This window comes from Pelodiscus sinensis, chromosome 28 (genome assembly GCF_052426305.1).
Source record: "Pelodiscus sinensis isolate ZL-2025 chromosome 28, ASM5242630v1, whole genome shotgun sequence".
Classification (NCBI taxonomy): Eukaryota; Metazoa; Chordata; order Testudines; family Trionychidae; genus Pelodiscus; species Pelodiscus sinensis.
Window position 1 is genome coordinate 1,065,755 of NC_143079.1, and position 22,178 is coordinate 1,087,932.

At 41.2% G+C, this 22,178-nt stretch overlaps 1 protein-coding gene across 2 annotated transcripts in view; it reads left to right on the forward strand.

Moving 5' to 3' along the window:
• The window catches only part of KAT6A (lysine acetyltransferase 6A), an 85,064-nt gene that overhangs the window by 43,547 nt on the left and 19,339 nt on the right, over positions 1–22,178 (forward strand). For both annotated transcript variants that reach the window (XM_075915716.2, XM_075915717.2), the window contains 9 exons: positions 645–760; positions 963–1,044; positions 4,670–4,805; positions 7,037–7,350; positions 11,966–12,084; positions 18,140–18,255; positions 19,701–19,842; positions 20,579–20,740; positions 21,785–21,878. In XM_075915716.2, the coding sequence (XP_075771831.2) occupies positions 645–760; positions 963–1,044; positions 4,670–4,805; positions 7,037–7,350; positions 11,966–12,084; positions 18,140–18,255; positions 19,701–19,842; positions 20,579–20,740; positions 21,785–21,878 (1,281 nt within the window). The remainder of the gene's footprint in view (positions 1–644; positions 761–962; positions 1,045–4,669; positions 4,806–7,036; positions 7,351–11,965; positions 12,085–18,139; positions 18,256–19,700; positions 19,843–20,578; positions 20,741–21,784; positions 21,879–22,178) is intronic.

The window sequence follows — 22,178 nt, forward strand, 5'->3', positions numbered from 1 at the left end:
CATGTGTTCAAAATTATATACAGGTTCAACTTCTCTAGTCTAGCACCCTTGGGACCTGACTGGTGCTGAACTAGAGAATCTGCTGAACCATTGGAGGTCAGTATTTTCTAGCAGCATTGCCAATACTTTCACAGTTTACTGGGCTGTTAGAAGACCTTTAGGGGTAATTTAGAGCTAAATAACAGCACAGAACACTGAAACCCAAGACTGGTGGCTATAAACAAACTTTATGGTACCACGGGAAATTTGGTCACACCCATGGTAAGTGGACATCCAGCTGAGTCATTCCAGACCACAGATGTTGCCAGAGTAGAGAGATTCAACCTATACAAAGGGCAATTCAGTTATAAAAAAGATCTTGATTTGTCTCCATGGGAAAGGATAAGTCCACACACAGACATTTCTTCAGTTAAGTCCAAATCTATTCAATTAGGGAAGGGATTGCCAGACAATGCAATGTATCTGGCTGTGAGCTGTAAATATATGTGAGCTGGAGCACGAAGTCCTGGTGAGATCTGTGTTGAACCAGAAGGAGCTTCTGGATATCTGAAACTGTATGTGAAAGAGATGACTAATAAGACCTCCACTCTGTCAGTCCAAGAGCAGAATTGCTTCACTGGGATTATCTATCTTTTTTTTCATAGGTCATCCGTCCTGTTTGAAGTTCTCTCCAGAGCTAACAGTTCGAGTGAAGGCCTTACGATGGCAGTGCATCGAGTGCAAAACTTGTAGCTCCTGTCGAGATCAAGGCAAAAATGCAGTGAGTACTTCTGGAACCAGACATTAACAACTTCCACTTGACTTATCTTTGATTACCTTGTGAGACTCCAAGCTAAACAGCACTGTTTACGTTTATAGTTGGGAATGTGACATAGCCTGATGGGGGGCCAGTAGCATCAGAGACTGGGCCCGCTTCAGTGCCCTGCTGTAAAGCTAACCAGAATTGTCTGACTCTTCTATAGGATAACATGCTGTTTTGTGACTCGTGTGACCGAGGCTTTCATATGGAGTGCTGTGACCCCCCTCTCACCAGGATGCCGAAAGGTGAGCACTCTTTGTAACAAGCCGGGGAATTAAGAGATGTTGGGGGAGAGATGAATTGAAAGGACCCTTGTGTCAGAGGAGAATCTCCTCTCCTCCTGATCTATGTTTATCTCACCCATTGCATGATTTTTCAAAAGGCGTAGTGTGAGCTGAGCCCCTGCTTCCCATATAACCTGCAGATAAGAATCCTTTATTTTCTTCCTCTCCTGTTTTCAGTAGAAATAATCAAAATGTTCAATTCCTGGTTTAAAAGTTTTCAGAGGTCTGAGGGGACAGAGATTATGGTAGCAGATTATCATTATCTACCTGAGTGAGTAGCTTTATGTAGAAGAAAGGAACTGACATGCAGTCCTTGAAGTGGCATCAGATATTTCTGTTTGTGCAGTTAGTAGCTCCTAGAGCATAAGCTTAATTTATTCGGCTCATCTCATATCGCAAGGCCCCATGTAAGGGAAATCTAGGCAGGAGTCTTCCCCCAAAGTATAGTCAGGGTGGATTGATTTTTAAATTAAGGTGATTTAAATCAGGTTTCCCACTGATACTTTTTCACATCTTTCTTCCAACAATGGTGCAACTCTGATCACTAAAACATACTAATTTACAACTCAAGACAGCATTTTACAAAATCTATAAGGGTATACTTTGTGCAGTTTTTAAAAATAACTTTATTTATTAATTTAGGAAATAGTACATAATACTTATTACCTGTGTCAAACTGCAGGGATAGCAGCAGTACATTAGGAATGGTAAGAACTAAATCATACGCACAAACACAATAGCACTTACCATTTATTAAACTAAACGTTGGATGTTATATAAATTTGCAGTTGCAGCAGTCTTCTGAGTTGCTAGCTAATGGCTCTCCTTAAACTCTTTTTTCCCCTCAAATGTTATTAACTCTTACAAACAGTCCTCCAAATGCTAAATGTGCGGTATCCTTAAAACTCCTACAACTAGCTCTCATCTTCCCCACTCCCACTTTGATGCAGATTTTATTCCGAATTATCAAAAAAGTTAAGACTGACTATGCTTAGAGTACACTACATTTTGGAGTAAGTCCCATTGAAAACAAGTATAGAATGTATTTGAGTTATGCTGAAGTAAAATCGGGAATGGACTTATGGCATCACCATTATGGCCTGTGACCATGATGTTTAAAAATAAGAGGCACGTGTTATGTAATATAAAATAAGAAAATGAAAGCTCATGATACCATCTACATGTTTCGTTAGTCTCTCAGATGCTGCAAGACTATTCGTTGTTTAAGTTTTTCCAGTTGCAGACTAACTCGGCTACCCCTCCAAAACTTAGTTAACCAGTTATTCAGTAAGCATTCCAGTAAGGCTAATGCTTACCCGATATCGGTTAACCGGTGGCCCAGCCGGCCAGAGCAGCCCCTGGGTCAGTTGTGTGCTGGGACCCCTGGCCGGCTAGAGTGACTCCCAGAGTTGCCACGTGCTCACACCCTACTCAGAAGCACCTGGCAGCTTTACTCTCTTACTACAGTTTTCTGTACTGTATACAGCCGGTCCCCAAGTTGCGAACGGTCGACTTACGGCCATTCGCAGTTATGACCAAAGCTGTCGTAAATGGCAGACCCCGAGTTACGAACACGGTCCGCACTTATGACAGTGCGGTCGCGTGTAACTCAGTGGGTTCCGACTTACGAATGAACCGAGTTACGACCAATTGCTTTGTCCGTAACCGGTTCGTAAGTCGGAGAGAAGCTGTATTTGGATGATAGATCATAAACCTAGTTAACTAATTAAATAAGCCATAAGGATTAGCTTAGTTAAACTTTTTTTCCAAGAACAACCAATATAGCAAACTGCTTGGGAATGTACTTATTAAAGCACACTTATACTAAAAGGCATAGAGAGAGTCTTGAAGAATGATGCATTGCAAAGCTGACCCACATTATTCTTCAGACCTATCCACATCATTTTCTCCCAGTAAGAGAAAGTTTTCCTTATGATTTTTCATTCTTGCACTAGGGCCTGCATCACCATCTTGAACTGTTTACAGTTGACACGTTTTTCCTGTTTTACCCAGGGAACGAATTTCTTCAAAATATTCCCAGATAGGGTCTCTTTTACACCCAGAAGCCATGAGTAGTTTTTCAGGCAAAAGTATTGAGGAGTATAGGAAGCTGTGTGTGTTCTCAATAATGTCTTTCTGTTTTCTTTTCAGTCATTCCACTGTTCCTTTTTATGCTGCCTCTGTCCTTTCCTATATACCGTCTCTCTGTCTTTATATAGACCATTAGGGCTTATCTTAACTACACTAACATGTCGAAAATGGATATGCAGATTCCATGGGAATTTGCATATCTTCTTTCAAAGCTTTCGAAAGTGAAAGTAGTTTGGACACAGCTTTTTTGGCGAAGGCCCCCCCCCCCTTCCGAAAAGACGCTCTTCCTCAAAAAATAAGGTTTACATGGCTTCTCGAAAAAGGGGGGGTTGCCAAAAAAGCCACATGCTTTCGAAAGCCGCTCTGCTTTTGAAAGTGAGGTCTGAAGAAGATATGCAAATTCCCACAGAATTTGCATATCCTCTTTCGACACTTTAGCGTAGTCTAGATAAGCCCCTAGTGTGCAACTTGCAGCCCGTGGGCTACATATGTCCCATCAGGGTTCTACGTGTGGCCCACAAGACATTTTATTTACTGTTGCCCACATGCAAGGTTGCCATATTCCGTTGGTTTCCTTTCACACAGTTTTTTTCCAACTGGCATTACTGAAGTGGCATGCACATGTAGCAAGGGCACGTGACAGGAAGTGCATGCTGATTACACACAACATTGACTTCCTCTCTCTGCATCCAATCAGAGTGCTGTTACAGTTCAGTCAGCACACTCTGAAAATCCTAGGTATGCACATGCAGTTAGCAAAACTCTCATATCCCGGGAGACTGTTTTATTTATTGTGGCCCACTGAGATGAAGTAGGGCATCACTGCTTTAGGCAATGTCTTAACTAACTCTCCTGTACTTGGTGCAGGTCCACCATCACATAAGCACAGAACAAAAACAATCCTATCCAACTTGTCTGTCTTTGCACATATTAGTCTGCTGAGAAACAGAAATTGAAGACCCAGAACTTTCAAGATGTTAGACTGGACAGACTAGAGCCATTAATTCATTTTTATGAGACTATAAGTGTAGGTGTAGCATGTGTATGATAATATTTAATTGTAAATGTTATTTTAAATAAGAAATATATCATTTTATTAATGGTTTAAAGAAAATAAAAACATCTGATTTTAAAAAATCATTGATTTTTAGCCACCCTGGGTGTGGTGATGTCTTCACCTAGTTTGGAGGCACTATCCGTAAGCACAATAGGAACTCCATTAAATGGATTTCCTTCTGTGCTATTTTTGTGATAATCTGTTGCTTGAGCTCCTCTATCCTTGCAGGAAGAATGCTTAAAAACTTGCCTACAGAGCCTTTCTGGAGAGACTACTTCCAGTAAGGGAGGGTTTGAGTTTAGGGTGCTAAGATAGAATGAAAGTTTTCTTACAGTCTTATAGTCAGACTGTTTTTCACTATATTTCTGGAAGAGTCATGTACTTTTTCTTGTTTCTATTTCTTCCTTTCATCTGGTAATGAGGTTTTTTGTCTTACAGGTATGTGGATATGTCAAATATGCCGGCCACGGAAGAAAGGAAGAAAACTTTTACACAAGAAGGCAGCACAGATAAAACGACGCTATGCCAACCCAATAGGACGTCCTAAAAACAGGTTAAAGAACCAAAACACAACGTAAGTTGCTTTAAAGAGAAAAGGAAAGCAAGGGAGAGGGAATAAATTGGACTTGTGTGGATGGTTTAGTGTCCTATCTCGTTGCCCTTGTCTGTGGTAGGAACTTACATTGATATAGCTGTGTCTCAGGGGTGTGAAAAATCCACACCCCCAAGAGATGTAGGTATCAACCTAACCCCTACACTAAAAATTCTTCTGTCAATCTACCTACCACCTCTTAGAGAGGTGAATTACTTACATGGAAAGAAGAATCTCTCCCATCCATGTTAGGTATTGTCCACACTGGAGCTCTATAGTGGCACAACTGCACCATTGCAACTGCATCATGGTAACATTTGAAGAGTAGACATACCCTTAGTACATAATTTTTTCCACAGCACTAATATTAACTGTTTTACACTGAATGTATTTCTCAGACTGCTGTGTACTGTCAAGGAGTGTTGAGGCATTTGTTCAGGGCTTCTTTTTCCCTTTGCCATAACTAGATGTTCAGGTTTAAAGTATTTTGTACTTGTTACCTCTGACTAGTTTTGCTGGTTTTATAGCAAGTCACAGCTGCTCTTGTCACCATAGGCTAGATGCACTCTGCAGACCTCTGGAAATATTTCTGGTAGTTAGAAAATCTGTAGATTACGTGCACTGCCACAATAAGTGAGAAATCTGAAGCAGAAGTTGTATTGCTCATATTCAGCCAACTGATATTTGTGAAGCTCTTAGGTCAGTGGTCTCTTGTGTTCCTTTATGGTAATGGGAGTCCTATAGCATAATGGGCTGAGATGAGACCACTCTAAAACCTGAGAGTACAAGAAAAGCAGGTCATGTATATTTCACAATGTCATGACTGCAGACTTAGGCTATGTCTAGACTGCAAAGAAAAGTTGGAAAAAGAGACGCAAATTGCAAACCGCAATCTGCATACCTTTTTCCGCCTTTTTTTTTTTTTTTTCCAGAACAGGGTTTTCCGAAATTTGGCCAGTCTACATGGGGCCAAATTTCAGCAAAACCTCCTCTTTCGGAGCATCCCTTCTTCTTCATACAATGAGGAATACAGGGATGTCGAAAGAACATGTCCGCTTTTTTGGAAACTGATCCAAAAAAGTGGATGTGTTCCTTGGGCACGGCATAGCTTTTCCAGGATACGGGAGGTATCCCGGAAAAGCTCTGCAGTGTAGACATAGCCTTAGCTGCAAAATTCAGATTCCAAGCTTGCATTTATAAAACATGTTTCTAGCCCCTATGGGGGTGTGTGTGCGTGTGCGCACGCGCACACACACACACACACACACACACACACACACACACACACACACAGAGCGAGAGCGAGCGAGAGAGAGAGAGAGAAATCTCTGGCTTAGGCTGCAGGGATGTTTCATAGCTGTGTAGACGTCTAGGCTCAGGACGAAGCCCAGAAATCTGGGGCCCTGGAGGGTATAAGGGCTCCATCCTGAGGATGGAAGCCTACACAGCTATGAAACTTCCTTGCAGCCCTAAGCCCTGTGAGCCCAAGTTTGCTGGCACAGGTCAGCTGTGAGTTTTTCTTTGCTATGTAGACGTACCCTTAGGTTGCAAAGAAAGCCTGTGAAGAGAATAACAGTTGTGTTTCTTTGATGTCTGCCTGAATCAAGACATTCTGAAGCAATAGCTCTTGAGAAGCATCAACTGCCTTATCCACTTCAATGGATTTATGTCTAAGCCTAAAAGGTGACAGTTTAAATCTCAACACTTTTACTTATTTCATGGGTCATTGTTTTAGCAGAAACAGCTAGCTAATGTGCATTTCCCACAGCCCTTTATTGTTTGCTCAGCTGTCAAAGCCTTCAGCTTCTTTCTGACGGATTCTACAATGCAGTTGTGCTGGCAATATAAATCTTTGGCATATCAAAAAATGAAGATGTGGGGACAGCATAAACAAACTGACTTTAACATGAAGATTACTAATACTATGACTGCTGTTCAGGTTGTATAATGCAATTTTATTTTTCATTGAGCAAAACCCACTTTAAATGACTCTACTAGTGAATTTCCAGTATGCAAGAATAGTTGAGGAATTTTTCTATGGAACTTAGGCCCAGACTGTCAATCAGTAAACAGGGCTATGATTGTCACTTACTGAATTGTGCAGTTGACTGGTGATTGGCATGGTAGAGAAATGTTAAATCAGTTTATTACCTTGCCTAGATCGTTCTGTGTGTGTCACACCTACTGACTTTTTTCACCTACTGGTTCTTTAGATCAAAAGGCCCCTTCAACAAAGTTCGAACTGGCCCTGGTCGGGGCCGGAAGCGCAAGATCACACTATCCAGCCAATCAGCATCATCGGCCGAAGGATACCTGGAACGGCTAGATGGCCTGGACTTCTGCAGAGATAGTGGCACCACCTTGAAATTTAACAAGAAAACCAAAGGGCTTATTGATGGCCTTACCAAATTCTTCACTCCTTCCCCTGATGGGCGGAAAGCTCGAGGGGAAATGGTGGACTATTCTCAGCAATACAGAATCAGGAAAAAGGGAGCCAGAAGATCTAGCACTTCAGATTGGCCTACAGGTAAAGATGTGTTCCCTTGCCAGTAAAAGCAGCTTCTTTTAAGCCAGGAGAGCTTCCATTGAAACTTGAGCTAGAGAGTAACGGATTCAAGTGCAAAAATCAATTAGACAACATAATAGAGTGCCAAGATGGATGAGGTAATATCTTTTATTGGCTCCATTTCTGTTGGTGCAAGAGACAAGCCTTTGAGCTTACAAAGAACTTGGAATATGTCCTCAGTCTCATGCAAGATGGGATAGATTGTTTAGTAAAAGGGACTGTTCGAGGTAAAGTGGCCAGTTAACACTTTCCAGTCATAAGGGGGACAGAGGGATGGAGCTAGAGGTGGGGGCATTAAGTAGGTTATAGATTTGTTGTAATAAACCATACGTTCAGGATCAGAGCAAGTAGCCATGTTAGTCTGTATCTACAAAATCAGAGAGTCCTGTGGCACATTAAAGACTAAGGGTACGTCTACACAGCAAAGTTATTTCAAAATAACAGCTCTTATTTCGAAATAACTTTCCTAGCGTCTACACATTCAAACCGCTATTTCGAAATAAATTCGAAATAGCGGAGCACTTATTTTGAATTTGGTAAACCTTATTCTACGAGGAATAACACCAAATTCGAAATAGCTATTTCAACATAAGTGCTGTATAGACACTTATTTCGAAATAGGGGGCCTCCAGCCTTCCCAGGGTGCCCTGGTGGCCACTCCAGCCTCAGCCAAGTACACTCCCCACCTCCCCCCTCCCCAGAGCCCTTAAAGGGCTAGACTCAGGCCACAGTGCCTGTGCCAGCTCCAAGCCTGCCAGCCCAGAGCCAGCAGACACTGTTCCTGACCCAGTGGCCCCAAAACATGAGCCAGCAAGCCACTGGCAGCCAGCCCTCCACCGCTCCCCAGGAGCAGTTTGCCAGCTCCCAGGAGCCTGCCAGGGCCCAGAGAAGGCGGGCGCCTTCCCTGGTCCAGGGTGGAGATCATGGAACTTATTCAGGTTCTGGGGGGGGAATGCCCCCAACGTCCATGATCTCCACACTAGACAGAGGAACATGGCCGTCTATGGCAGGATAGCTGCCAGCCTGGCCACCAAAGGCCACTTGCGAACCCAAGAGCAGGTTTGCATGCCAATCAAGATGGTCTGGCGAGACCCCCCAACCCTGAGCCCTGAGCTTCCCCTTCCCCTTGCTTCCCCCTTCCAGCTCCCTCCTCCCAGGTTTCCTCCTCCCCTCTTCTACCCTCTCTTCTCCCCTCTCCTGCCTCCTTTCCCCAGTCTCACCAGTTTCATTCCCTCCCCCCCAGTTTTGTTGAATAAAGAGAGTTTGTATTCATGAAAATACGTGTATTTTGTTTTACATCAGGAAGGGAGTTTAGGGAGGGGTAAGTGGAAGGACGTGAGGGAGGAATGAGGCACAAGCGCCCAGTGGGGCAGACCAGGGAGACTCTTAATGCTCCTTAGGGTGGAAGCTCTCCCGCAGGGTCTCTTGGATACTGACAGTCCCCCGATGGACCTCCTGGATGGCAGCCTGCAGAAAGTGCAGCCAGGCTTTGAGCAACGCGTCGTCTAAGAGAAGCACCAGAGTGCCCAGGGGCAGCTCTGGCTCCATTTTGCAGAGTGCTGTGGTGTCCTGAGTGAGGGAAACCAGAGCACGCAGAGACAAAATGCTTTGCTGTCCCTCATCGAGGTAGACAAGCAAGCAGGGAAACCTGAGAACTGGCTGTCTGGGGGAGACGGGGGTGTCTCTTTAAGCATAGACCTCAGATACTGTGAGGGGCTGCTGCCTGAGGCTAAGTCCTGACCTGGTGCCCTGCTGGAACTGGTTCCAGTCAGCCTTAAATGCGATTTAGAGTCCACTCAGTGTGGACGTGCTATTTTGAAATAGCAAAATTCTATTTCAAAATGCATTTTGTGTGTAGATGCATTATTTCAAAATAAGATATTTCGAAATAACTATTTTAAAATAATATATTTTGAAATAACACTGTAGTGTAGACATACCCTAACAGATTTATTTGGGCATAAGCTTTTGTGGGTCAAAACCTGTTCATCCGATGCATAGGAACACACCTCACACGTGGGGCCATGCATCTGACGAAGTGGTTTTGACCCAAGGATGCTTATGCCCAATTAAATCTTAGCCTTCAAGATGCCACAGGACTTCTTGATTTTTTTTTTGCATAAATTCAGTGTCTTTCTTCTGTCCATGATTTTTAGTGTCTAGCAAAATTATGAATTTAAGCTCCCAGGCTTGTCTTTTGAAGGTGTTATGCAGTTGCCCCATGTTTGATTTTTTTTTCTCCTTTTCGAGGTGTTAGTAGGCCAATTCACTTTGAATGGTCCTTTTACGTGTGCGCTAACCACTTGTCAAACAATCTGCTTCACCCTGTGTTTAGCTGTGACACTGAGCACCTTTCTTAAAAATAACTCAAAAGCTTGTCTCTCTCCCCAACAGAGATTGGACCAGTAAAAGTTATGTCACCCACCTAGTATTTCTAATATCTTAGGGTCAACCTGGCTACAACAAAGACTGCATAGAGAATGGAATTGAGCTGGAGAATTTGGGTTCTTGTATATGGAATCAAAAAAGGACTTAGTGATTGCACATAGATCATAGACACTGGCTTCCTCAGGGGAGACGGGATTGCCCAGGCCCTGACCCTTTCCCCCTAGCCCCACCCATGATACTTCTTCCTGCCTCCCTCCTTCCTCCCCCCTCGAGCTTACTCTGTCCCTTCTCCTTCCTATTCCTCCTAGACTTCATACTGTGAACAAGCTGGAAGCACTTGATTCTCAAGGCTGCTGATGGAAAGGTTGGCTGCCAATGGGTGCTAAGCACCCACTAATTTTTTCAAGCCCCAAAACACTCATGGAGATGGTGCCTATGACAGAGATACAATTGCAGTTCAAGATGGAGGGGCTAAGAGTGTCCTGAGAAATATGTAAAGTCATGTCAAGTACTGTTAAGGAGGAGTGACTTGAAGTTAGGGGCTAACATAAGAGAACTGGTATTACAAATAGGAAGGTGGAAGTATGAAACAGGGAGCAACTAAAAACTAATAGAACCCTTATGAGTTTCTTTTGTGCAGCATAGGCCACATGTAGATGGTCTTTTCTGGAATGAGAGAGGTTCTGCTCCGAGAAGTTCTGGACGCATTCCTACATGCCACTAGATGGCACTCTGAAGGGCATTAACTCCCCTCTGTCTCAAAATTTCAAGCTCTTTTTTCAGCTAAAGAACGCAATATGGATTGCAAATGAAGCAATAGTTTTTGTGCTCTTTTCAGTCTTGTGTAATTTCCTATATTGTATGTTAAGTACTATCCCCTTTTCCAATGCACCAGAAACCAATAAGATGATTAATTACTTAGTTATTAATTATCACTTAATCATTGATTATTTGAGCTCCCTCTATACAACCAGTGGATAATATTCAGCAATGCCATGCAGGAAATTTCTCTTTAGAAATAATTATTAATATGGATTAAATTCTGTCATGCTAAAATTAAGTAAAATTTGTAGAACAATCATGGGCGGTGGGGGGGGGGGAGGACAACATCAGGGAATGGTCCCACAGGGCTGAAGACTTAAGTTGGAATCCCACCATGCATGGGGCTGACAGATGGAGCTAAAGATGTCACAGGATCTGTTGAAGTCATGGAATCCAGGACCTCTGTGACCAAATTGTACCCTTAATTATGAACATCAGGCTGGTTGACTTTGGAAGTGTAAAATAGGCACTTCATGGTTGTGAGATGAAGTGTTGGAATCACCACCACTCAATAATTTCCAGCAAGCAGGCTATTACATTGCTGATGTGGCTGCAGAGTTGGTTACTTGAATATTGAACTGAGTGCAAGTGCCTTCTCTGGTAATGGTAAAAAGGCGCTTCCTGCAAAATTCTAGTCTTACTCCTTTCTCTTGGATTTTTCTTGTAATTGAGTATTGTTCCTGGTATTTGAGAGGTGTATATTGCAGTCTGTTTTGGGACAGACAGAGAAAGCCCATGTTTGGCTGGCTGGATCCAGAAATAGAGCAGTAAGCCATAAATAAAACAGTAAGCCATATGTAATTGCCTTTATTTCTAAGTTCTCATTATGTGCATGTCATTGCAGTAATATTAAAGCTTTAGAGATCATCTATTTCACCAGGTCCTGTATATTTGCATTATGTCTTTCGGAGCCAGTTATGTAGAAATGTCTATTCCTGTATGGTCGCAAACCCATCAGAAACCAAGCAAAGTGACTAAAGTTGTGTCTACACCAGAAACCTTACGGGGGCACAATTGTACCACTTCAGCTTTGCCACTGTAAGGTCTCCTGTGTAGTTGTTCTGTGCACACCAAAGAGAGCCCTCTGGTCAGCATAATTAAACCACCCCCAATGAGCAGCAGTAACTATGTGAGTAGGAGAGCATCTCGTGCCAGCATAGTGTGGAGAGTGCTGTGTTGGTAGAAGATGTTCAGTGTTGGTGTCGGTCATGAGTGTCTTTTTTCACATTCTTGAGTGACACAAGTTTCACTGACAAAAATGCTAGTATATACGTAACCGAAATGCAGTTGTCTTTTCGTACTAGAGGAGAAGAATGCAATTAAAGCTTTGCTAATGATAAGTGAGATATTTCTCTCTCCTTCTCAGACAATCAGGGTGGCTGGGATGGAAAACAGGACAATGAGGAACGGCTTCTTGGGAGCCAGGATGACATGATTGAAACAGATATGGAGTTGTTCCGAGACATTCAGGAACAAGCGTTGCAGGTAAAGTCATATTATTAGAGTTGAGGAAATCTTCAGCCTGTGCTATAAATATAAACACAGAGAACCAATGCTCCTCCTGCTGAATCAGTCTGTCAGGGCACTCAATTTTCCCTATAACCTCGTCTAAGAGAATGTATAGTAATGGGGAGTTGATTTAAGGAGACTGAAAGCTGTGGCAGATTAGCTTCGCAAGCTTAAAAAAGTTCATGAGAATAACTTTATATATAATATACGTTATATTATTGCTTTATCATGCACCTTTGTCCCTCTTACATACCCTCTGCTCACTCATTAATGAGCACCCTCTGAAACTTATTCTAAGATCCAGCATTTTAAAACAACCAACAACCTGTGAGAGAAATGTTTTCTTCCCTAACTATCCTCCCTTCCACTCAAACACCCCCCACAAACAAACAAAACAAAAAAGCCTCCGCCTGTAGCCCAATGTGATCAGGATTCAGCTGTAGTCCAATGACACTTTTTAGAAAAAAAATGTTATATTTTAGATCTTGCAGTACAAGAATCTAAGATATTTTGGCATTGAAAAGGAAAACTCATCGTAGCTTCAATCTTTGGAGGGTCTTGAGATATAGGTCTTAGAAATCATTATATTTTTATTGTTGAACGTAGTGTAATTGTAGCCATGTTGGTCCCAGGATATGAGAGAAACAAGGTAGGTGAGATTATATCTTTTATTGGACCAGCTTCTGTTGGTGAAAGAGCCAAGCTTTTGATCTTATACAGAGCTTCAGAAGAAAAGTTGTCTGTAAGCGAAAAGCGTGTTCCTTATACTGCGAGAAGCTGGCCCAGTAAAATATATTACTTCACTTACTTTGCTTCTCCATTTATATTTTTAGGTATTTTTTATCAAACAGAGAGATCCCATGCATAATGAGAGAGAGACTGATATAAAAAATATAAGCAGTGTCTGTTTTATACTGTAAAACTGATCTTGTGTGCAATATCTATTATTTTAGTAGTATTTTTCCTGCGTGTCCCCTTCTTCATTCTTTGCAAAGCTTCTGAGATCCGGACCTAAGAAAATAGATAAAATCTATTAATTAAATCTATACTAAGTGCTTTGGGAGTTAATATCTATCATGCACTTCTCTGCCCCTTCTGATTAGTTGTTTGGTGTGTAGAAAGTAGATAAGAAAGTGTTTACTCTTTCTCATAATAACTAGGGTTCACTAAATGAAATTAATAGGCAGCAGGATTAAAACAAACACCAGGAAGTATTTTTTCACACAACACACTGTGTCAACCTGTGAAACTCCTGGCCAGGGGATGTTGTGAAGTCCAAGACTGTAACAGGATTCAAAAAGAGCTGGATCAGTGGTCCCCAACACGGTGCCTTTGGGCGCCATGATGCCCGCCGGGGCATTTATGTGACCAGGGCCAGCCTGAGCCATTCTTGCGCCCCAGGCCCCGGGTGCCCAGCACATACGCGGCCCCTGCCCCCAGGCATGCGGTACCACCCCCGGGCATGCAGCACATGCGCGGCCCCTGCCTCTGGGTGCATTGCCCCCGTCCTGGGTGTGTGGCGCATGCGCGGTGCCACCCTGGGCGCGCGGTGCATGTGCGGCCCCGCCCCTGGGCGCACGGCAGCCCCAAAAAGTTGGGGACCACTGAGCTAGATAAATTAATGGACGATAGGTCCATCAGTGGCTGTTAGCCAGGACGGGCAGCAATGGTGCCCATAGTCTCTGTTTGCCAGAAACTGGGAATAATGGGCAACAAGGGATGGATCACTTGATGATTACCTGTTCTGTTCATTTCTTCTGGGGCACTGCTATTTCCAACTGTCTGAAAACAGGATACTGGCTTAGATGTACCTTTGGACTGACACAGTATGGCCATTCTTATGTTCTAAATACCTCAGTCCATATATGCAGTTTGTCTTTAATTTAATACGGTGCAAGTTATTCCTATGGCATCATCAGGCATGCATAATATTTTACAGGTAAACTGAAAGGACAGACCCTTGTCATGAGTAGCAGTCTTTAGCAAAGGGCAGATCGAGGCATCAAACTAAATGTGCAAGATGAGAACTGCAGTAAAGTATTTTAAGATGCTCTTGATGCATACATCTCTTGTCGTTTATATATTATGAGGCAGGATTGAGTACACTTTGGCCATCCCTTACAGATGTTTGTCCATCCTGTTCTTAAACACCCTCCAATGATGCGGATTTGACAAGCTTTCTTGGAAACCTATTCCAGAGCTTAGTTACCCTTACAAAGTTTTGCCTAATGGCTACCCTAAGTCACCTTTGCTGCAGATTTCACCCATTAGTTCTGGTCCTACCTGCAGTGGGCATGGAGAGTAATTGATCCCCATCCTCTTATAACTACCTTTTACTAACCAAAGACTGTTATCAGGTCCACATCAGTTGTCTTCTCCCAAGAATAAATATGTCTAATTTTTTTTTTACCTTTTCTCAGAGGTCAGGTTTTCTACGCCTTTTGTAGTTTTTGTTCACATCTTTCTTAAAATGTAGTGCCGTATATTGGACCTAGTAGTCCTTAAGTATTCTCTGATGAATTTCATCAGGCCCTACTAACTTGACTACATCTAACTTATCTAAATATTCTTTAACCTATTTTTTTCTGCTTTGACTTTTTTTCCCTTCCCCCTTGTTAATATGGACTGTGTTAAATATGGGGTCATCATTAACTTTTTAGTGAAGACTGAAGCAAAATGACAGTAAACACTTCAGCCTTCCTCATGGCACATGCTATTAGCTCTCCACCCCTGTTAAGCAGAGGATCTGTACTTTTCTTTGTGTTTCTCCTACTCCTAATATATTTAAAGAACCTCTTTATAGTGCTTTTTATCTCTCTTGCTAAGTATAAGTCATTTGTACTTGAACCTTTCTAATTTTGTCCCTAAATTATTTTGCTATTCTTTTGTGCTTCTCCTTAGCTGTTCATCCATATTTTTGCTTTTTCTAGGATTCCTTTTTGATTTTCAGGTCATTAAAGAGCTCTGAATGGAGCCATATTGGCTTTTTACTATTCCTTCTAGTTTTTCTTTGCATGGAGATAGTTTGTACTTGTGCCTTCAATATTGCCTCCTTGAAAAATTGCCAGCTTTCCAAACTTTATTTTCCTATGTAAAAATCACCATCTGCTTTTGGACTTTTGCATTATTCTGTCCATTTTTTTTAGTTTTCTGTCTTGAATGATCTGTTCCTTCTAAAATTACAAGTGCCCCTTGAAATAGCTTGTTGTCTGCTCTTTCCTTAAGTATAACTATCCCTATGCAGTTTGTTCCTCTTTCTCCAGATATTTGGGCTTCTGTTTGTTTACCCTGTGTTGTGCCACAGTAATTGGAATGATCTCAACCTAAATATAGTCACTATATACAAAGAGCGTTAATGAATAATGAGTTGTGATAAGTCTGCACTAAACCACAGCAGTGAGATAAACCAGACTAATATGAGAGCTCTTAACCCTTCTAATCCCAGCAAAAACACAGCAGTACTGTACAGGAGTGCCTATTTATGACATTATTACATAGATGATCCAAAAAAAAACCAACCCCACCCTTTAATGAAATTCAGTAATGATGAGCTTTTTCAGTCAGAGAATTTTGGCTTAGAAAAGTAAATGAAAATCTGAAGCTCATCTTCCAGGAGTTTGGACAAAACTTTAGTAAATAAATGCCTTTATCAAACAGTTGTTTGTCAGAAAAGGAACAAGTTTAGGAAAAACAAACTTTAGATGTAATGTATTTGATATTGCAAATAATCTGGTGAAAGATGACATGTAGTTTTAAAGTAAAATAACTGGTGGATGGATTTTGGCAGGGAGTGGGTTAAACAGTGGTTGAGATGCAGTTGATGCCGAGAGCCTGCGTAGAGTGGAGCTAAATGCTGCACCTGAACAAACGGAAATGCACAAACGGAATGAAGTAGCCCAGGGAAGAAACTGAGTCTGTAAAAGTGTGAGAAGGAAGTAGTGTAGGGGCAGACCGCAGCAAGCGTTCTAGTTGTTCGATACGTCTGTTGAGGGGGTTCTCCTGACCATTGCAATGTGCAAGCAGCTGTACTGGAGCTGGGTCTCCACATTTACACTGGGCATTCATTTGGAGGAGAGGTTTGCCGATGCACGGGCACAGACGCAGGAGACATTGCCACAGGTGCACATTACTCTTTGTTGTTCTTCCTTGAAACATACTTGGGATGATTGTGTTGGTGACTGACTGCCAACTCTGCTTTGCTGCTCTCAGGTGCAGTGAAGGAAGAGTATGCAGCTGTAGTTTACTATCAGAATACAATATAGGTGGATGCTTCAGTATGTGTTTGCATAGATATAAAAAGCTTCTTACTCCTTTCTTTCTTCATAAATTGGCTTTTGTCAACAGGTGAAGTTCTCACATGACATATGTCTAATTTGGAAGTGTGGTGGGTGATTCTACTTTTATTTTGCCTTGGGATCCAAATATCAGCAGAATACTAGTGTTAGCTTTTTAGCACCAAAGTTTGTTTTAGCTCAGCACAGGGCTTTTATATCTTTGAGAGAACATTTTTACCCTTCAAAAAAGGTAAGCACCAAAGGGAAGCTGAGAGAACCCCCCAGGCCTTTTCCTAAAAGGGAAGGACCTAAGAACTCAATCAGTAACCTGAGGGGGAACTACTTTTTTTTTTTTTTTTTTTTTTTTTTAAGGTAGTGGAACTTTTGATCATACATAGATACCTAATTAATTTTTGAGGGTTTTTTGGTCAATCTCTGAAAAAATGTAGGCTTGGTAAGAATAGAAGGACGTATGAGTGAAGCACTTTCATTATTGATTAACTCATTTGGTGCTTTTGGATAAAACACTGGGACAGAAGTCTTTTGCTTTTTTCTGTATCTTGAGATATTCTGTTCAAACCTGTATAACTAGGGGAGTTGAACGAAGAATAATCTGAGCTTTCCTCATGCTGCATTAGTCCTACTTAACACTTACACTAAATGGAAAATTTGGATTTGGCATGATAGTGTTTTATGCCATAACCCAGTGGCCAAGGATTTCTTTCTACTGGAATACATTTATAGGCATTTCACTGACACTCTTCACATTAACATCTGTCATCCTACATATAAGTGGTCTCATTTAATGGCGCTGTAGTCCAGGCTAAATCATGTGACCATGTAAAGCCACTGAAAACCTTTGGATTTTAACCATTTGAGTGTCACAGCCTTTTTGAAATAATGTGGTCATGGACTGACAAGTTAAAAAAATTGAGGAGGTGTGCATTTCTTAAATTTCAAGGTTCATATCCTGGAAGAATGTTTGTCAGCAAGCTCAGAGAAGGGCCTGTCAATAGGCGTTTGGGTAGCATCTCTCTTGAGGAAGAAAAGGACAAAATATTAAAATATGTATGGGTCAGGGAACATGCTGAAAGCTTCAGGGAAATTCCTCTGAGGAAATTTAAGGAGTTTTAAGAGTCAAACTGAGAGAATGCCACTATGTTCCGGAACTGATTTTTGTATTACCTTTAAATGCCAAAAGTTCTTTCTAGAAAGCACTGAGAGAAGAGCTGTTTATGTCCTGACATAATCCCATGCAAAACAGCAGTTTGTGGATGGGATTTACATAGAAGCTCCATGTTTACTTTTGATATGAGTTTTGCAAATATATTATTGGAAGCATATGAAAATGTTGCAGCCAGCTAATCTTCAAGACCATTAGAAAGGGGATTTGTAGGAAACTGGGACCCATTTTTCTAACTTGTTTCTCATGAGGCTAGTTTAAAAAAAAAAAAACCTCCTCTAACCCCCTGATGATTCTATCCTAAACCAGTGATCACATCCTGAATAGAGATTTGTTTGTCACTGTTGTAACCCATAGCAGTGCATGTGGTGTGTGTGGGTATACAGTATAACTGGATATATGTATGCTGTGTGTCCAAACACTATCTGCAGTTATCTATCTCTCTGCATAGATATTACATTGATGGGGATACAGAAGCACCAATGGATATAAACATATTTCTCCTAACCTGTATTCTTGGAACAGACAAGTATTTGATTTGCTAATTTAAAAAAAAAATTTTTTTCTTGTACAGAAAGTAGGAGTGACAGGGCCCCCTGATCCACAAGTCCGCTGTCCTTCGGTTATCGAGTTTGGGAAGTATGAAATCCACACCTGGTACTCTTCCCCATATCCACAGGAATACTCCAGGTACATTGTGCAAGCTTGTAACCTTCATTGGTGTTTACAATTTGTGTGATAGGTACTCTGGCAGGTGCAGGAATCCCAGGCAGGTGATTGTGAATTTTAGCATATAAAGAGTATTTAAACGTATGTGGATATGACAAATAATGAAATGGGTGTCTTGGGGTCCATATATACTGCAAATATTAGAAATGTTTTCAAAAGGTATCCTAAGGTGGATGTGCAGAGAGTTGAGATGCTGTGTTCCCAGTGGGGAGAGCACGCCCAAGCTAAGTGATCTGGCAATCCATTGTTATTAAGACTAGAGAAGTTGGGTCTGAGGTCTCATCGGTTCTTTAGTTTTAGCGTACATTACAATATAAACTGTTAAAGATTGTGCTGAGGTAAGCTTTGAAATAATCTGATTTCGAGCTGTGAATTCCTGCAAGAGATAGAAAAAGAAATAAGCAAAAAAGCTGCTAAGAATAATTTGTTTAAAATTATACTGTGAACTGTATCTACATTATTTCTGTTTGCACATATTTATTTATAGTTGTCATCAGTGTATTGCCTTACATTTACCAAATACAAAAATGGTAAATCTCTGCATTTCCTAACCTAAGAGATTGCCATGTAGGAGAGAATAAAATTTTTTTGCTTGTTTTTATATTGTTTGGTGAGAATTTTGAAATTGTCTAAACCATAAGCAGTCTTACCTTGTGGTTAAGAAAGAAAAGAAAGTCAGTTCAGAATGTGGACCAGCTTTAAATAGGACCATACAAAGGAAAGATTGAAGCCACAAAACACCCTCTAACCCAGTCATGGGGCCAGAGGATCACTATAAAAATAATTCAGACTCTGCCAAATGCTGTGGGATTAGTTAAAATAACTATAATTAACACTGTAGCCGGAGAGAGTAATTGGAGTCAAATCAATAATGGCAGGCTCATCATTGACCTCATCATAGTGAATGATTTAGAGAGGCTTCATAGAAATTAGAGATTGAAAGAAAATTACAAAGTACTCATCTAGCCCATTCTCTCCCTACCCATCCCCCATGCAGAACTGTTCCTTAAAGTATTTTTACAGAGTAGTAATTGACACGTGCACAATGAGACCTTTACCATTTCCATTGGAATATTGTTTCATGCTTAAGTATAGCTCAGTACATGGAATAACCATTGTATGTAAAATGTGTATCCATAATAGTTAAGGAAATAGGGGTGGCCTGAGGCATATTTATTTTTATGGCTGAAGCAAATATCACATATGTTGCCGGAACAGAGAGTCCCAGATTTGAGTGGTTCAATTTGTATTTGGTTAAGTTGTTTAATTAATGAGACTGCTTTTTATCATTTTATTTTCCCTCATGTTCTTTATTAGCTTTAAGAATGTAATACTTTTGTTATAGTTAATAAGCAAAAGCATACAGTGTATATATAGATTTTAATTTTCTTTACCTTTACAAACAGGCTACCTAAATTGTACCTTTGTGAATTCTGTCTAAAGTATATGAAAAGTAGAACTATCCTCCAGCAGCATATGAAGAAGTGTGGCTGGTTTCATCCTCCAGCCAATGAAATTTACAGAAAGAACAATATTTCAGTCTTTGAGGTAAGTTAGAAAAATGATTGATAACGTCTTCTTTCCTGTGTCATTTAAAATGTGACATTGATGCCTTTTACAATATTCATATCATGTGGGATTACCCATAAAAATCTTTCCCTCCATTTTTTCCTTAAGTCATTCAGCTCTGTCAAAAATGAAGACATGAATGATAGCTCTCAGTGTCATAGTGCTGAGTTCATGAGTTAGTATGTGAAAATCCATAAATAGGTTTAATTTCTCCTTTAGGATGTTACTGAGTGATCAGTGACCCAAAGTGTACACTAGCACTTTGAGAACTATCTGAGCTACTATGCATTATCTGCATATCCTTTCTTTAATGCAGGAGTGCGAAACTTGCAGCCCATGGCTTGCCTGGATCTGGCCCTTGAAGTTCAGGTTCCCCCAACATTGGCACTCCAGCCCCTCCCTCCCATCCCATTCTCCACTTGGGGCTGGAGCACACAAAATCCCCTTAGGCTCTTGTGAGTGAGGGGAATGTGGGGAGTGTCTTTCTCCTCCTCAGTTGGGCGCCACATCAGAGAGGGGGTTTTTGTTCTTTTTTTTTCTTCTCATTTGGGTGCGGCCCCCAACTGATTTTTCTGTGGGTAAGTGGCCCCTGACCCAAAAAAGGTTCCCCACCCCGCTTTAATGTTTGAGGGTTAGAAAAGATTGACATGTCCAACAGAAGCAGGTCATTGTATGGTGATGTGTAGTAACTTCATTTGTTCTTTGTTTCTGTTAGGTTGATGGCAACGTCAGTACCATTTACTGCCAGAACCTGTGTTTGCTGGCAAAACTCTTCTTGGACCACAAGACACTCTATTATGATGTGGAGCCATTTCTTTTCTATGTGCTAACACAGAATGATGTGAAGGGCTGCCACCTTGTAGGCTATTTCTCAAAAGTAAGTATTTTAGCATGGATTCAGACTTGGAGCTTAACCTGTTCTGTGTCCATTTCAGAATTAGTATTGTCAAAAGGTCTTTGATTAGTTATGTAGGTCCTAACCTTCAATTGTGTATGAAGAATTCAGGGACATGTAGCAACTGTTAAAACCAAATTTCCTCTTAATGTCGTTGAACAGAGCACATCCTCAGAGGAGCTAATAAAGCACTTAGCAGCTCAAAGGGAGAAGTTTTTAAATGACTTTCTATTCCCTTGATGGCAATAGGTAGAACTGCTTGTGAAGTAAACATTGTTACCCACACAAAGGTATCAGAGCTCTTCCTCTGCAGACAAAAGTATTTTCCTGGTCTGCAATTTGAACCTCATTTTAAACCTTTTGTAATGTATGCTAGGAATATGGAGACTCCACTGATGTTTACTGTATCTTAGTGTACCCCACCCACATATTACCCAGGTGAAGGAAGCCAGACATAAGATTTCAGATAGCTACATTTTCAAGTCTGTTTGTTGCAGCAGTAGCTATTTTGCTTGCAATCATAGCTATCAGAGCAGCAAAGAAAAAACCATGCCTGTAATCAATGATCATTCTCCAGCTTCTAGACCAGCACACCGTGGTCTGGATTCAGTGACAGTGGTGTGAATCTTGGGTCATTCTAAATTTATACCAGTGCTACTTGGCTATTAGAAGGTATCTCAACTTGATTTTGGTGCTTTTGTGCAATTGGTGGGGACTTAGATTCCTGCACTGACTGTCATTTTTTTCATTGTTTGTAAGTCGAAGAAGGTAGCAGATGTCACTGTCTCATTCTTTTTACTCTCCTGGGATGGTTGTTTCAATGGTAATGACAATGACTTGGTACCGTTCCATCTTAACTCATTGGGGACTGTGCTTTGCTGATGCGTATTGCTGTCCCCAAGGAGCTATGACTAGGGCTTTCATTCTTAGTCTTTAGTTGAGGATTAATTACTAGCTCACACAGCAGCTTCTTTTCTTTCTCACTAAACCACTGTTTTTCAAATTTCTTTCTCTTGTCTCTCTCAGGAGAAGCACTGCCAACAGAAGTACAACGTTTCCTGTATAATGATTCTTCCCCAGTACCAGCGTAAGGGCTATGGCAGATTCCTCATTGACTTCAGTAAGAGTCACTTTCACATTCAGTTTTTTTCACCTTTTTAGATTTCTTTAGCCTTTCATATTTTTAGATGGGACTGGATGAGGGGACGTACAGGTTCTCAGGAACTTTCTTGGAAGAACTATTTTCTCCAGAATTAGCTCTGTTTTGAGGTCACAAAAAAATGTAGACTTTTGGGCTCTGTTCTTTAAACTGGTGTAAAACTACATGATGAAAACAAATACACCATGTCTCCTCTGATTCCCATATTTATCACATAAATGCCTCATGTCAAAAGCTGTAGCGATGCTCAGAGCAGAGTTT